At 34.4% G+C, this 17201-nt stretch overlaps 1 protein-coding gene across 1 annotated transcript; it reads left to right on the plus strand.

Moving 5' to 3' along the window:
* The first annotated feature begins 5022 nt into the window (after positions 1-5022).
* On the plus strand, positions 5023-8847 carry LOC149220829 (uncharacterized). The gene is made up of 3 exons (XM_089387218.1): positions 5023-5998; positions 6140-6948; positions 7105-8847. The coding sequence occupies exons 1-3, from the start codon at positions 5023-5025 to the stop codon at positions 8845-8847; spliced, it is 3528 nt and encodes a 1175-aa protein (XP_089243344.1).
* The last annotated feature ends 8354 nt before the right edge of the window (positions 8848-17201 follow it).

A 17201-nucleotide genomic window follows, 5' to 3' on the forward strand; every position in this document is an offset into this window, starting at 1 on the left:
TATTATGGACCTCTAAAAATTGGTTGATTAGGTGGATCCAAAATAAATGAATTCTCGAGGGTGAAATAGAATTGGAGTTAGCTTACGATGGTTTTTCTACCATCATTTTATCTACCTTAGAAGAAATATCAAAGGTTTTTGAAGGAGGACCATATATTTTCAATAATGCAGGGATTTTCATGTGATTTTGGAAGGAAAAATATAATCTGAAGGAGGAATTCCTTGCAACCTTGATGTAGGTCTATCTTGTTTCTCTCCCTAAGAAATATTGGGAGGCAGAAACCCTTGAAGGCATTGATAATGCCATCCAAATTTTTGATAAAGTATCGAAGGCTACTAAGAGAGGAAGGTACACTTCATATGCACGAATTTTCGTTTAGAAGAATATCTCCCAAACTCTTCCAACCTCCCTAGATACTTACTATAAAGATAGTGTTTGGAAGTAGTCTCTAGATCAAGTCCCTTTTAGATGAAAACATTATCATATACAAGAATATTATTAGGGATTTTTTGATGATTACAAAGGAATTGTTTGAAAAAATATTTTCTCTGAAAGAGCCATTTAATTTGGGAAAAATCCCCCAAAGAAGCATAAATTTGAGTCCCCAAGATACCTCAAATCCTGACCAGATCCCTATATCTAAAAATAGTTTTGAGTATTTCTCCTCTTTGAAGGAGAGTTTAGAGAAAATCAACATTCATTCAAGCATGCAATAAATATAAGGTAACTCCCATAACCCTAGAGATGTCATGAAAAATTATCTTGAAGTGAATTGACAAAATCCATTACCACATGAGATGATCAACTCCCCTTCGAATGAAGTTGAAGAAAAATACCTACCGAAAGATATGTATTTGGATGAGCAATGAGTGATTTCTCTTGTGGAATAATGGCATGGAAAATATTTGAAATACATGCCAACTTATGAACCTAGGATGCTATATAATTCTTATCTTCAAAGAAAGTAATTAGGCTCGAGTTCCTCACAGTCTAGTCTTGGGTTTCAGACAATGGATTTTAATTTGGTCTCCCATGAAGAAGCCAAAAAACAATGCCATAAGAGTAGTAAGGCATAGGTCCAAGAAAAAATAAAAAAATATTCAACTAAATGAAAGTCATGCAAATATCAAAGGCATGTCCCTCCTTAAAATCTTGAATCCTCAAAGATATTTCTATGTTTTTATGATTATCATTATAGTTTTCTAATTGTCCATTCTTGGTAGACAAATTGTTAGTCTCAAGTATCTACAGGATTTTATCCCTCTTGTGGAAATTCAATGAATGTGTAATTTTTTATTAACGAAGGGATCTTTTTTTATTATGTTTGACTCGTGAGGATATATAATGGTCTTGTCCAAGAATAACAACAAAATAAGGTGGGGGTTGAACCAATGGCTTAACATCTAAGAGTTCCTTAACAATACACCTGATCACCACCTCTCCAAGACCCTATGTCTCAGGGCCTCGAGTTGGCACCAAGGCTAGTGGGCACACGTGACCTTCCACTAGCATGTGGAGAGGCAAAAAACCAAAGTGGGGCATATCAGGTGCGTTTAACTAGACAGCTGATTTGAGCATAGATGACATGTTTAACCAAGTTGGACGAGAGCACCTGGACATAAGATGAGCGTGCCCATTTACCCACCATGCACATTCTAGCAGCCCACACTACAAGTGTCTCTACATTGTGGAGAACTCGAGAAAGGGCGACACGATTGAGTGACGACGAGCATGTAGAGCAGTGACATGGTGTGTAGGAAAATGGATAACTAATGGGAGCGACATATGGTTCAAGTGAGCGATGTGGGGAAGTTAGAATGAATGACAAGGAGGAAGTGCCCAGACGAGAGGCGCGCCCACCCACAAGGGGCACTCACCTACTCACCGGCAAGTTGACCTAGGGGTTCAATCACGCACAAAGGGGCATTCACCTATCGAACAACAAATCGGCCAAGGGTGTTCAACAATTCAACAAGTCAGCTCAAGGTGAACAAACAAGCATTGACCATTGGAAAAGAAGCGTATAAATAGAAGGAATGGTCATTCGACCAAGGCATCCAATGAAGAAGCAAACTGACCAAGGGAAATCACAAAACCTATGATATCCTAGAAATCAAACTTCACACTAAGGCAGAAGAAGGGCGCAATATAGGGAAATAGGCAGATGGGGCTCACCTAGTGAGCCTAAGGACCAGGTCGAGCTAAGTCTTTATTTCTGGGTAGAAAATTTAGGGTTTCTGGAATGTCATATTATGTGGGCAAGACTGCACATTTTGAAGCAGAAGTGTGGGAAAGGTTGCATGGCTCAGGTAGGAGTGTGGGCATGGCTACATGAATCATGCAGAATGTGTAGGGCGAGCTGCAAGACTAATATGAGGTCGTACTGGAGCTGCATGCAGTTTGTATGGTTGGGGAGAAGTTATACTGAATAACAATAGGTTGCACGATTCATCTATAACTGGTGGAAGAGTTGTTGGTATAACCAAGAAACTTCCACAACACTGTAAATTATAACTTTGTAATATAATTGCAGAAGTTTTATTGTGGGTGAACTGTCGGGACTTTCCCCTCCCTTTTATAACTGTGTTTACTGTACGATATCTCACTATTGTTGTTTTGTACATGTATGATTATCACACGTTGAATGTTAAATGAAGTTAATGTTAATTCCATTGCATAAGTAAACGAAGAATACTTGAACATAAGACAATCTAAGTGTTGGAAGTAGGCATAGTCTGAAAACTCAAGTAGTGTAAAGCGAAGAAATTAGTCAATGTTGCATGAACCACCGACGGTTTAGGTTGGGTAGTCACCCAAGATGTTGGGGTCGTGACACCGTGGACAATGAATGAATGCACACACACACATATGCAAAGTGTGTTTTCATTCATTAACCAAAATCATTATCACACAACTAAATATGCATTTAAAAAATATGTGTATGGGAAAGCCTATTGAAAATGTGTTTTTTCTTTCTAAATAGTGTAAATATAAAATCACATATACATGAAATATAAATATTATATTAATAAAAAATATAAGAAATAATTTGTAAATACAAATATTAATTAATAAAATATAATAATTAATTAATAGTTCAAAATTATATATGTATATGCTATATTCATTATCATAAATTGTTTTTTAATTAAATTAATTAAAAAATTAATATCTTACATTTGTTTTTTCAAATAGAGATTAAGCTATAAAATTTAGGTGTGTACATATATTCTTTCTTATTTATAGGTGAATGAGTGAGATTTGAATATTAGACCTTTATACACATAATACTTCATTTACACAATTATTACTAGTTAACATACCTTGAAATCTAATTTGCATAGCTTTCCATTGTAATAGTTAAGCAAAACATTATATGAAGTTTGATAAAGATATGGATGATGATATTGAAACATATATGATTTTTAGTTAAATAGGGTATTCATGGGGTCAAAGTAGAGAATCAAAATAGAGATGATAACAACATTGTCCTAGAAAGCATCATATGGATATTAAAACTCAGATAAAAGTAAAAATAAATAAATTAAAAGGCACATTTGGAAATTAAAATATATCAATTAGAAAATGGAATTTTTCGTATTAATATTTGAAGAAATCTTGAATGCAAGTTTATATTTTTTGGAATATTCTTTTCACTCGTAAATATTTTGTAATTTGGTTTAAAGAAAATATGTCTTTAAAGTAATTTATTTAATGTATTTAAGTTATTTTATTTCAAAATTTAATGTGAATTTTAAAAAGGTATTATTTCATGTACATCGTAAATAACATAATTTGATGTAAATATTCAAAAATACATGTTTAGTCTATGATATTATTTTAAATAAGAGTATTATTAAAATGAATAATTACATTTTTAAAAATTAATAATTATATCTAAAAAATAATTTAAAATTTTTATATATTTTTATATGTTTAGTAATTCATGTACATGGTAAATAACATAAATTTGATGTAAATATTCAAAAATACATGTTTAGTTTGTGATATTATTTTAAACAAGAGTATTATTAAAATGAATAATTACATTTTTAAAAATTAATAATTATATTTAAAAAATAATTTAAAATTTTATATATTTTTTATATGTTTAGTAATTATGAGGCTAGAGAAGCTCTATCACCCTCGATCCAAAACCCCATAAATATAAAAATATGAAAAAATTATTTTAATATAAATTATTATTTTTATATATCTCATATCATTACTATATATGATTAAAATAATTAAAAAAACTTTATAACTTATTCACTTATCACACTTTTTAAAATATAATTTAAATTTAAATTTTATTAAAAGTATTAAATTGAAGTAAAATTAAAGTTGCATAATTATGATAAGTTAAAAAAAATAAAAACTTATAATTAATATGTTTTAATTTTACAAATTAATTAAACTAAGGTTAATATTTGATAATATGAAATGTTTGGAGCTAACATTTAGAGTGAAAACTTCACTTGAATGAAGTGTTCACCTAAAACGAGACATCTTATTAAAAACACATAGTGCTCCAATTTTTTTTCATTATTGTGCTAAAATTATTATCTTTTAATATAAAATAAATTTCGAAAAAATTCAAACTTTTAAATAAAACATAAAATAACAATATGACATAACATTATATTTTATAATGAAATTGAGATAATTTGTATATCAATTTATTCAATTTATTACAATCAACATGATATCTACAAATTAATTTAATAAAATTATTTAAAAAATTAATTTTAAATTATTTAATTATTTCAATCAACCTGATAATTACAAATTAATTTAGTAAAGTTATTTAAAACATTGATTTTAAATTATTTAATTATAAATATAAATTTTTAATCTTATTGATTTTAAATTATTTAATTATTTCAATCCACCCGATATTTACAAATTAATTTAGTAAAATTATTTAAAACATTGATTTAAATTATTTAATTATAAATATAATTTTTTTTTAATTGCAATTTTCATTTTTTATATTTAATTTTCTTGATGACTTCAATGATATGATTCGAGACCTGAGGCTGGTTGATATCCATACAACAAATGGGATTTTTACCTGGAATAATCGCATAGGAGGGCAGAATCAAATTGCTTCGAGGCTGGATAGATTTTTATTGTCAGAGCAAATTTTGAACCGGGATGTATTTATTGAGGCAAAAATTCTCCCATTTCTTGGGTCTGATCACTGGCCCATAAGATTGGATATCGATATTAAACAGGTGAAAGGGAGGAAGCCTTTTCGTTTTGAATCTTTTTGGCTTAGAGATCCACAATTCATAAAGAAAGTAGAGGACTGGTGGAGTCGGAGTGACTGTAGGGGCAATGGAAAGATGCACACGGTACAGTTGAAGCTCAAAGAACTTAAAAAGACAATAAAAGAGTGGAATAGGAAAGAATTCGGGAATATCTTTGAAGCGAAATTGAAATTAGAAGGTGAGATGGAGGACCTCCAACAAAAGATTATCTTAGAAGGAAGGGATGAAGAAAAAAGCAGGGAGGAAGGTAGACTTATAAGCCAGTTAGAAGAGAGAAGAAAGCAGGAGGAGATATTGTGGAGGCAAAAATCACGGATAAGATGGCTCAGGGAAGGAGAAAGGAATACGAAATTCTTTCATCAGGCCATGATCCAACGCAGGCAACGAAACATAATTTTTTCAATCAAAAATGTTGCGGGGGAAAGAGTAATTGAACAGAAAGATATAGAAAAAACTTTGGTAGATTATTTTAAAGGGATATTAACAGAAAACCAAGGCACCCGAGGAGAAGCTATTAATAAGATTTGCAGTGAGATTCCATGGATAGTAACTGAGGAACAAAATAAATCATTAATGAGGGTAGTAACCATGGAAGAATTAAGTGAAGTTGTGATGGGGATGAGCACAAATAAAGCCCCAGGGCCGGATGGGTACACAGTGGAATTCTTTCAGGCTAGTTGGCATTTTCTGGGAAATGAGATATTGGAGGCAGTGGAAGAATCACGTATGAGACAACGGATGTGGCCTGGGATCAACTCGACCTTTTTGACTTTGATCCCTAAAAGTAATGTATCGGAGGAACCACAGGGTTTTCGACCCATCGCACTGTGTAATGTAATTTAAAAGATCATCTCCACACTTATAGTAAAGCGGCTGAAACCTCTATTATCCAATCTAATAGCACCTGAACAAACTGGCTTTGTGGAAGGCCGGCAAATATTGGATGGCATAGTGGTATCTCAGGAGGTTATTCATTCGTTGAAGAAGAGAAAGCAGAAAGGGATGTTAATGAAATTGGATTTATCTAAGGCATATGATCGGCTGAGTTGGGAGTATCTTAGAGAGGTTTTGCGGGCTTTTGGTTTTGAGAACAGATGGATAGCGTGGATTGTCAGTATGATATCTACACCTAATTTCTCAATCTTGGTGAATGGTAACCCTACAGATATCTTCAAGGCCACCAGGGGTATTCGACAGGGGGACCCAATCTCGCCATTTTTATTTATTTTGGCTATGGAAGGATTGAGCGGAATCATTAAAAAAGAAGTCAGAGACGGGCGCATAAAAGGAATTAGGTTATGGGGAAACAATTTGATTATCACACATCAACAGTTTGTGGACGATCTGATGCTATTCGGTGAAGCTTCGCTGAGGGAGGTCCGAAGTTTTCAGAGGGTTCTCGAACTTTTTGGGAGTGCATCAGGTATGGAGATCAATAAGGATAAGTCCTGTACATTTATTTTCAATTCACCTGAGGTCGTTAAACTACATTTGACTCGAGTCTTAGGTTTCAGGCAGGGTGTATTACCCACGAAGTATCTGGGCATTCAATTAGATATGAACCCTAATCGTATTAAAAATTGGCAGAATCTATTGGAAAAGTTACGAAAACGACTAGCTAACTGGTCATTTAGACTTCTGAATATAGCCAGTAAAGTTGTTCTGTTGAAATCGGTTTTATCTGCTATTCCCATATACTCCTTATCACTTATGGCAGCTCCAAAAGGGATCTTTTCTAAAATGAGAGAAATTATGGGTAAATTTCTTTGGGGGGGCCCTAAACAGCAGAAGAAATGGACTTTAGTCTCTTGGCATGATGTAATAAAATAGAAAGAGGAAGGGGGATTGGGTGTACGGGATCCTGAAATTGTTAATAAGGTTTTAGGGGCGAAGTTATGGTGGCGCTGGGTACAGGGGGGTATGGATGTATGGAAAAATATATGGAATAGGAAATATGGAATGCCTGATTCCATTGAAGGGCGGTTACGAATTGATCAAGTTCCAAGGGGGTCAACAATGTGGGAGCTAGCTAGTACTAATCGGGAGCTCGTGAGGAATCTTGCCTTCTGGGAAATCCGAGATGGAAGATCAGCAAGGTTTTGGGAGGAAGGATGGCAGCAGCGGGATCACATGAATCGTATCCCTAATTTGCATATAGTTCAACAAGGGGCACAAAGAGCAGGACTGCAGTATGTAAGGGATTATTGGAAAGATGGAGCAGAGAATGACTTATGGCAAGTTTGGAAAAGTCCAGAAGAGTTCGATGACACTATAAGTCAAGAGATCGGCCAGCTGTATATTAAGGAATTAGATTCTAGAAAAATTAAAATTAGAGATGGTCAGGATATTCTTCGATGGGGGAAGGCAATGAAGGGTCTGTTTACAGTCAAAGAGGCTTATTATTGGGCGACAAGGGAGGAAAGAGTGGAGGATCCAGTGGAATGGAAAAAGATTTGGCAAAGTAAGTGGTGGCCCAAAGTAACATATTTTGTTTGGCTGGTGTGTAGAGGGCAGATATTGACATGGGATAATATTCAAAAGAGAGGTATGATTGGGCCATCAAAATGTTATCTTTGTAATAAGGAAAATGAGACTCAGGAGCATATCCTGAACAAATGCATATTTATTCGAGGGTTGTGGGAGGAGATCAGGGTATTATTTGGTCAGACAAACAGGGATCCAGAGAATCATAGGAATACATTGCTCCAATGGGGAAGAGGAAATTTCCAAAGTAAGGTGGTAAGAAGGATATGGATGTTGGCAGTGGGGTTTACAGTTTGGGAAACCTGGAAAGAGCGTAATCGAAGAATTTTTCACGATAAAAGAAGGCAGGAATCGAGCATTTGGGAGGTAGTATGTAGGTCAATCAAGGAAACAGTGTTATCTGAAGTTTGGGATGAACAGGACTGGCAGTTGACTCTGGAAGAGCAGCAAATAGTATCGAAACTTAATCTGGATATATCAATGATCTACCCGAATACAAAGAAACGACCCCTAGGTGGAGTGCAGAGTCCCAATCATTTTAGTTTGCCTGGAGAAGGAAGGATTAAATTAAGTTTTGATGGGGCCTCGAAAGGTAACCCCGGCCAAGCAAGTTTGGGAGGCATTTTTCGAGATAGTAGTGGGTCTACACGATGGATATATGCTGATTTTGGGGGCGACATGACGAATAATGAGGCGGAGCTGTGGGCTGTTTACCAGGGATTACGCATTGCGGTTAGAAATGGATATTCGAATTTGGAAATTGTCGGTGACTCCAGGATTGTGATTGACATGTTGAGAAAATTACGGGATGGTAAGTGTTGGGACCATGTTGCAAGAAGCTGGCGGACCGCAGGCATAATAAAAGACATCGAAGGATTGCTGCGGGGGATTGAATACACGATTATTTACCATGTCTTACGAGACGGAAACAGGGCAGCGGACCTTATGGCAAATTGGGGAAGCGGAGGAGTGGATAGGCGGATCGATAGTAGCTGGAGGTTGGTAAAAGACGACCCGCGGTGGGCAGAGTTAACCGAGATATTAAACCGGGATTTACATGATGCGACTGTGCCAGCGGGGAATACATAACCACTTACGAATTATGGCAAGGAGGGACACACGTACCATCGCTCATGATGGTGGAGAGAGTTTGCAGGTTCGCGCAGATGGCATTAATACTCAGATCGGTTGGAGTCATACACCCAACGCCCCATTGATCATTCCAAGATGGAAATGGGACTGTGAACCGAGGACGAGAGGACACCCCGTCAGAGTGATGGCGATTGAATCCAATTATGAAAACACAAATGGCTTGCGGAGTAGTGACGACTTTGAGTTGCAATGAAGCTATAGGAAACCAAGGTGGCCGATTGGCAATGCATTCAGCCTTGCATGCATGCGAATGAATTGGAGTTGGGGATTAATTGGGACTTGTAGGGCGGGGAAGAGTAGTCAGAGGATTTCGGTGATAGCGGGGGACGAGGAAATGGCGGAGGGTCAAGCCAGGGATGTAGGACGCTGGACGAGGAGTAAGGAGGTCAGTCGAGAGGCGAAGGGCAAGAACCAGGTAGAGGAGACCATCAGGAAGATTATGCTTAACATTTCAGATGACTCAGAGACGGAGTTTGACATACGGGATTACCTTGTGGATGAAGAACCGTGGCGTGGACAAGAACGTAAAGATAGGCGGGGAAAGGGACAGAGGAATGAGGATGAAGACCGGGAAGAAGAACAGGAGTCTGAGGAAGAGGGGGAGCGACAGGTGGGTGGCCGACGAGGGAGGAGACGGGGAATGCGCGGGCAGAAGAAGGAAGGTGCCAGCCAGCGGGGCAGAGGGAGTCTCAGCGGGAGAGGAGGCAGAGGGGGCAGGACAACAAGAGTTGAGTTTGAGGAAGAAATGGGTAGTGAGGCTAGAGGTAGGAAACGAGGTAAGCGAGATATGAAAAAGAAATTGCAGGAGGCAGAAGAGGCTTATCATCAAAATACTCACCCAAACATTCGAAGAATTATTGAACATTTGGAAGAGGAAGCAATGCAGGAACATTCAGGGTCAGAAATGGAGGATTGGGAGGCATATTTGCCTGATCCAGGACATACCAGAGGAAGGATGACATTATACAAACAATCTTTGCATGTCTATTGGGGCATGAAAAGATTATTAGCTAAATCACTTGAACAGGTAGCCCTGGAAATAGTAGAATTGGCTCAGGGTATACCTGTCATGAAGAAGGAGCTGAAAAATCTTCAAGTCACCTTAATGATGCAAGATAGGAAGATGGATGAGATCCTGAAGTTTCTTCAAGCTAGTGGTATGGGTGTTAAGACAGAGAATGAAGCCAATCTGGAGACACGGACTTAGCAGCAGATGGAGCAGCTGAAAAGAGGTTTTTTGCTTTCAGTTTACTTTAGATATACTAGTTACGCATGACTCAAATCATACTTAGTTTCACTGTAGGAAGGGTAGATGGATATATAGTATGGGAAGAAAGACTGATGGGTCTCTATTTTTGGATAACTGGATATATAGCATGGGTAGAAAGACTGATGGTATTTTATTTTTGGATGGCTGTTAAGAATCTCACGTGGTCAAGAAACCCGGTTTCCCTTCGGGGCGGGTTGAGACCGGCCCATATGTTTATGTGTATGTTTCCTATTTTATAGTAATAGAAATGCAGAATCTCGCCTTTGCTTACAAAAAAAAAAATAAAAAAATTCTTGACTTCCAAGGATTAGGCATCTAATGATGTATGTATTATGCATCTAATGATATATTCAGGGTAAACATCACATGTTCAAGGACAATAATTTATACAATTGTATGGTTATAATAATTGAACATTACGGTTAATAACATATAAGTATCGTTTGCCACGCAAACAGATTTGTAGGTATAAATAATATATTATGTAAGTCGTGAACCATTGATCTACCTCTATGGCCAACCTGCATCAGCAAATGTGTCACATTTACTGCTAAGTTATTATAGCTAACGATAAAACAAAATTATAAATTATAAAATATATTTCTCGATAGATATAGATTGTTTAATTATAAAAGGTCATTTCAGAGATGTGTTTTTATATTTTTAGTTTGGAATTGATGGAGTGGTTTTTAGTGTAATTTTTTTGGAAGTTTTTATAGTAGTTTTTCTTGGTCTAATTTTTCTAAAAATTCGGCAGGAATTTATTGAAATCACAAGATTTATGGGTAATCTTGTGCAAGCCAAGTGCCCTATGGGTTTTCGAGGGTGCTCAATTCATATATACAGTAAAAAAAGCTAGTTTAAATTACACAAATCAAGATTTCACCTCAAATTTTTCCACCGAATTCTGGCACGGGAATGTCCAAAAAATCGCCCTAAAAACAATTCCAAATTATTTATTTTATTAAATGGGAAAAAGAAATATGTAGAATTAATTAATTTTTAAATGAGAAGAAAAGAAGAGAAGAAATAATTAAAAGCGGTTTTCCGGTTGTTATAATGTTCAAACCACCTGTTGCGATTATAAGCAAGGAGGTTCAGTAGAGGGCACGAGGCTTCCAAACATTTTTTGAATCTCCTTTCATCAAATAGCAAGCATCCATGGTAAGATAGATACATAGAAATAGCTATGTCAACTGGGCATTGACACTGTCAGAGTGACCTTACAATTCTTATTTTATCAATAAACTAAAAATCCTTACAATTCATATTTTATCAATAAACTAAAAATTCTATATTAGAAAGTGTGAAAAAATAGTAAATTTTATATTAAAAAATGTTATATTTACAAAATTACAGTTCAAAAGTATAAAAGTTCAGTTTTAAAACGTTAAAAAACATAAAAGTTTAGTATAAAAAGGTTATATAGAAAGTGAGTTTTATAGTTAAAGATTTGTAAAAATTTTAAAATATTTTATTTCCATTCTCATTTGGATGATAGTTATTAGCATATTGGTGGATAGTTGTTCATTTTTTTTTGCAGTCTCCAGAAATATTAATTTACAAATAATGTTGAATAAATTTGGATTTGAAAAGGATATGGATTGAGATATAAGTTGAAACTTATTTTTAATATCCAATATGTCATTTTTTTACATTCAATTTAGGTTTGAGTTTACTATATTTGAGTTGCACATTTTCTAAACTTACAATACTCTTGGTATTTTGGAGTCATTAACATTCAAATAAGAAATAAATGCATTAACAATTAACACGAGGAATTATGCGGTAAAACTCTGAATCACACAATTAACACAAAGAATTATGTGGTAACACGAGGAACTACGCGGTAAAACTCTGAATCACACAATTAACACAAAGAATTACGTGGTAAAACTTTGATAGTGTGTCAAGGAAACCTCCACCTCCACGGGGCAAGGGATTGGAATTCTTGTTGCTCAAAATGATTCTCCAAGTTATAACAAGCCTCTCGGGTAATCACTAATTAATATGGGCTATTTCGTTATAAAAACTGACTGAACAGTAAAATAGGTTTACCCAAATAATTACATAATTTACATTAATTGTTGTCATTTTTCAACAATCTCCACCTTGACAACAATTTTTCTAATCCCTTGCGCATGTCCATTCATCATCTCTTCTATAAGGTAAGAGAAGCCAAGGGCCATCACAACTTCTCTACTGAAACTAGCTTCGTGAATATGTTTGCATGATTTCCCTGTGTATGGACCTTTTTGAGAGCTACCTTGCTGCCATCGATCACATGTCTCACAAAATGGTACCTTACATAAATGTGATTAGTCTTGCTATGATAAGTTGGATTTGTGGCCAAATTAATAGCACTCTAACTGTCACAAAACACCTTCACTTTGTCCTGCATCCTTCCAAGCTCATAAAGTAGAAATTTTAACCAAAATTCTTTTTATAGGCATCTAAAGAAACTATATACTCTGCTTCAATAGTGGATAAAGAAACAGTGTCTTGAAGCTTTGACATCTAGCTAATTATTCCATATGCTAAAGTAAAACATATCATGTAGTAGATCTCCAATTGTCCAAATCACCTTCATAATCAACATCCACATATCTGCAAACTGAACCTTCACTACCATTAAATATGATACAATGGTCACTTGTGCCTCTCAAATACCAAAGAACCCATTTCACAACTTGCCAATGTTCTTCTCTTGGATTTTCCATGAACCTGCTGACAGCTCCAACTGCTTGTGAAATGTCAAGCATTGTAGATACCATCACATAAATTAAGTTCCCTAATACATCTGCATATGGTACATGAGACATATGCTTATTTTCTTCATCAATTATAGGACTCAAAACCAAAGAAAGCTTAAAATGGGAAGCTAATGGAACATTTACAGGTTTCACATTGTTCATACCGAACTTTTCAAGTACCTTCTCCACATACTTCTGCTTTGATGTCAAAAGCTTTCCATTTTTCCTCTCTTTGTATCTCCATGCCCAAGATATGTTTTTCCACTCCAAGATCTTTTATATCAAACATCCTAGAAAGTTGATCTTTTAACCTGTTGATCTCTTCCATGTTTTCACCCGCAATAAGAATATTGTTAGCATACAAGACCAAGATAATGATTATGTCATTGAAACTTTCAAAGTACACACACTAATTATACTCACTTTTAGAAAAGTTTTGGCTCACCATGAAGGAGTCAAACTCCTTGTACAATTGCCTAGGAGACTGCCTCAAGCCATACAATGATTTCTTGAGCTTGCAAACTAATATTATGTTGTGAACTTGTACAAAACCTTATGGTTATTCCATATAAATCTCTTCATTGAAATCTCCATGAAGAAAATATGTTTCAACGTCTAACTGTTATAGCTCAAGATCAAGTAATGTCGTTAGTGTTAACACAGTTCGAATAGAAACATGTTTTACAACTGGTGAAAAAATCTCATGGAACTCAATACCTTCAACCTGAAAATACCCCTTTTCTAACAAACTCGCCTTATACGTTTCGATACTTCCATCAAAATTTAGCTTTTATTTGAAGACCCATTTGCATATGACAACACTTCTCTCTTCAGGAATTTCTATAAGATCCTAGGTTTTTTTGTTGGCTAAAGTATCCATTTCTTCATCCATATCTTTTTTCCACTATTCATTATCTGCATCACCCACTGCTTCATGATAACAAGAAGGTTCCCCATATTCAGTAATCAATGGAATATATGAAGCAAAATATTCATACCTTTTGGGTGTTCTTCTCCTTAGAGTGACTGGTTGCTGGATTAGTTCCTGAAATTATATAATTTCCTTTACATATTCTTCACCTTTTTCTTTAGAAGTATCTCCTCCCTTTTGAATTTCCAAAAAAGGTTTAGCCTCCAACTGAATTTGTTGATTCAGTGATACCTATTCTTGTTCAATTTTTACAACATCTAATTTTAGAAGAGAATATTCATCAAATGTTACATCTCTATTAATGACTGTCTTACGTGAAGAAGGATCCCACAACCTATACCCTTTCATCGCATAGTCATACCCAACAAAGAAATAACATTTTTCTTTCAGGTATAACTTTGAACATTGATTCTTTGGAATAAGAGCATAGGCATCACAACCAAAAATTCTTAAATGTGAATAATAACAAGACTAACCTCACAAAATTTCTTCAAGAATTTTACAATTAATGGAAAGTAAAGGTGCTATGTTTCTCAAATAACAAGCAATAGATATTGTTTCTCCCCATAACTCCTTTTGCAGGTTAACATTGCTAATCATGCTTCTGGCCCTTTCCATAAGAGTCTGATTTATACGTTCAGTAACACCATTTTGCTAAGGAGTATTAACAACAGTTTTATGTCTAACAATTCTTTCATCCTTGCAATATTGTTCAAATTATAAGGAAGTAAATTCACTGCCATTTTCAGTTCTTAAACATTTAATTGATTTTCCTATTTTCTTTTCCACCATAGCTTTAAATTGTTTAAAAACATTAAATACATAATCTTTTCTTTTCAACATATAGACCCAAAATTTTTGTAGAAATTGTTGGGCCTAAGAAGTATCCTTAAAATACATCCACTTTTACTCCATTCACACATTTTCTCACCTCTATTCCATCACCATGTCACCACATCAGCTTCACTTTCATCATTAAATGGGTTACCATTGTGTTTTCCAAGACATTATTAATTCTTAGTATTTTTAAGTGAATTTGTGGTTAAACTTTAGAAAATAATATCCATATACTTATACCTAACAATTGGAATGAGAAATTTGACATGTGTAGGTACAAAGGAAGCTTCCAAGGCATCTGTATGTGGCACTCTATGTTCAAATTCGAATTTGAGGAGATCATGGACCTCATGGAGGAGATCATGGAGGGTAGAGTTATGTGTCACCATTGGTTGAGAAATATGTGGATAAAAGGAGGGAACAGTGGGTCTACATTTATGATTTTGTTATCATAGCTTTTGTATAAATAGGAGTGTTATCTTCTTAATTTGTAATCTTCATCTTTTGTAATCTTAATTTTTAGAATCTTAGAACCTAGTAGAATTTAGAATAGTTTTGGTTTGGATCATATGAGCTTATAGCCATTGTGCTTTGAAAATTATGATGAACAAAATGGATCTTCTTTGATCCTCTACATTTGACTTCTCTTTTGGTGTGCTTGTGAATCCTTGGAAGGATCCCCATTGCTTAGCAAGTACACTTTTGTTTTGGTAAGCTTTAATTTTATGTTTGTTTGTGAATTTCATTAGATTAAATTATTAGGTTCATATGTCTGAAATATTAATGAATGATCTTTTGTAAGAAATAAATAATGTTCCTTCAATGAATCTAATTTGTTATTTAATGTTTGATTTCATTAGTTTAAGTTTCTGATTTATATGCTTGAGATATAAATGAAGTCTCTCGAAAGAGAGGTTTAATATTTCATGTAATCAATCAGAATTATGTTTAAAGAGATTTAATTTCATTAGTTTAAATAGTTGATTAGAAATATTAATGAACAGTCTCCTGTAAGGAAGCTTTAATATTTCTTCACCTATCTTAGTTTAGTTTGTCTCTCAGTCCATATATATTAGATGATCCTTGAAGTTTACTTACCCGGGTTGACAGTAAATCAGACTCTAGTTTGCATTCGCATTTTAGACCCAACATTTTGGCGCCGTTGCCGGGGAGGATGATTTGAAGATAGACTTATGAAGCTAATTTTATTGCAATTTCTTTTTATGGACTAACTTGTGAAACCTGGTGACAACAGGATCTTCATAAAGGAGTTCAAGTTTGAGCTTTTTGTTATTTTTAGTACTTAGATTGTTTCAAATTCAGTTTTTAAACCCCCCATTTCTTACTAATCCATCTATGGATGAGAAAATTGAAAATGTTGAACGTGTACTTCTTTGAGAGCAAGAACAATATTGAAGATTGGTTACAAAAGAACTTTGCGCCAACTCCAAGAATAAAACAGGTTACTCACATGCTTGCCCATAATCAGGTAAAAACTTTAAATCTAGATGTGAGCATTTTTGAATTTTTAGTCTGTAGATGGCTTCACTGGAAGCATTCTTTTACCTAGGAAATAAAAAAAATTATTTCAAGTTAAAGGTAGAATATATTATAAAAAATAAAATGAGATCTCATAGAGTTTTCCTTTAGTATTGTTTTAAAAAAAATAATAATAATAATAATAATAATAATAATAAAAAGATCATCCACATTTCTCATGAATAAATTTAGGTAAGAGCCACTTCATCCACACTAACCTACAAAAATAAAAATAAAAACAAATCAATAGGTTAGTATGCTCTCTTCCTGCTCTTCGATTGATCAGGAAGATCAGAAAATCTCTTGAATTATTTTCATAATTAAATAAAAATTTCTTGCTAGGAATTTGCACAAATCCCATTTTCATAGCCAAGTGAAGACGACTATGATCATAATTTTGCAGCCACACATGCACAACTCTCATCCATTTTTGAAAGGGTGAGTTGAGGTATGATATTTTTTAACTTTTAACCATTTAATTCATTGAAAGCTAGAATGATAATTTTTGGAAAAACTTCCTTTCCTCATTTCATAAAATTTCCAAAACCATCAGTTTGGGGGGGATACATTTACATTCATACTTTGCCACATTCATAATTTTCCATATTCATATATCAATTCTAAAACCCACATACCTTCAAAATATATTCACTATTACATGAGCATATAAATGACTTTGCAAAAAGCACTTAAAAGCTAATTGGATGCAACACAATCATGGTTGTTACACAAGAACCAACCATGATGCATTCCAACAAAGATACTTTGCAATAAAAATAAAATTATCATTATCCAAAGTTCATACATTAAATTTGAAGGCAACAAACAAAATATGGTTGAAACATAAGAACCAACCAAGTTGCAATTTATCAAAAACACTTTGCAAAAGTTAAGTAAATAATTTCATGCAAACTTTAATCCAACGCTCAAGTATAAAAAAGTAATGTAATAGATTTCACGA

Source organism: Pinus tabuliformis, chromosome Q (genome assembly GCF_031772625.1).
Source record: "Pinus tabuliformis cultivar Carrire ecotype Pingquan chromosome Q, CPIR1, whole genome shotgun sequence".
Lineage (NCBI taxonomy): Eukaryota > Viridiplantae > Streptophyta > Pinopsida > Pinales > Pinaceae > Pinus > Pinus tabuliformis.

Excerpts from the sequence above, each read along its gene's own strand:
- LOC149220829 (XM_089387218.1), top strand. The coding sequence starts at position 5,023 with ATGATTCGAGACCTGAGGCTGGTTGATATCCATACAACAAATGGGATT. Across the intron at positions 5,999-6,139 it reads GGAGGCAGTGGAAGAATCAC|TAAAGCGGCTGAAACCTCTA; the intron begins GTATGAGACAAC and ends CCACACTTATAG. Across the intron at positions 6,949-7,104 it reads AAGTTGTTCTGTTGAAATCG|AAAGAGGAAGGGGGATTGGG; the intron begins GTTTTATCTGCT and ends GTAATAAAATAG.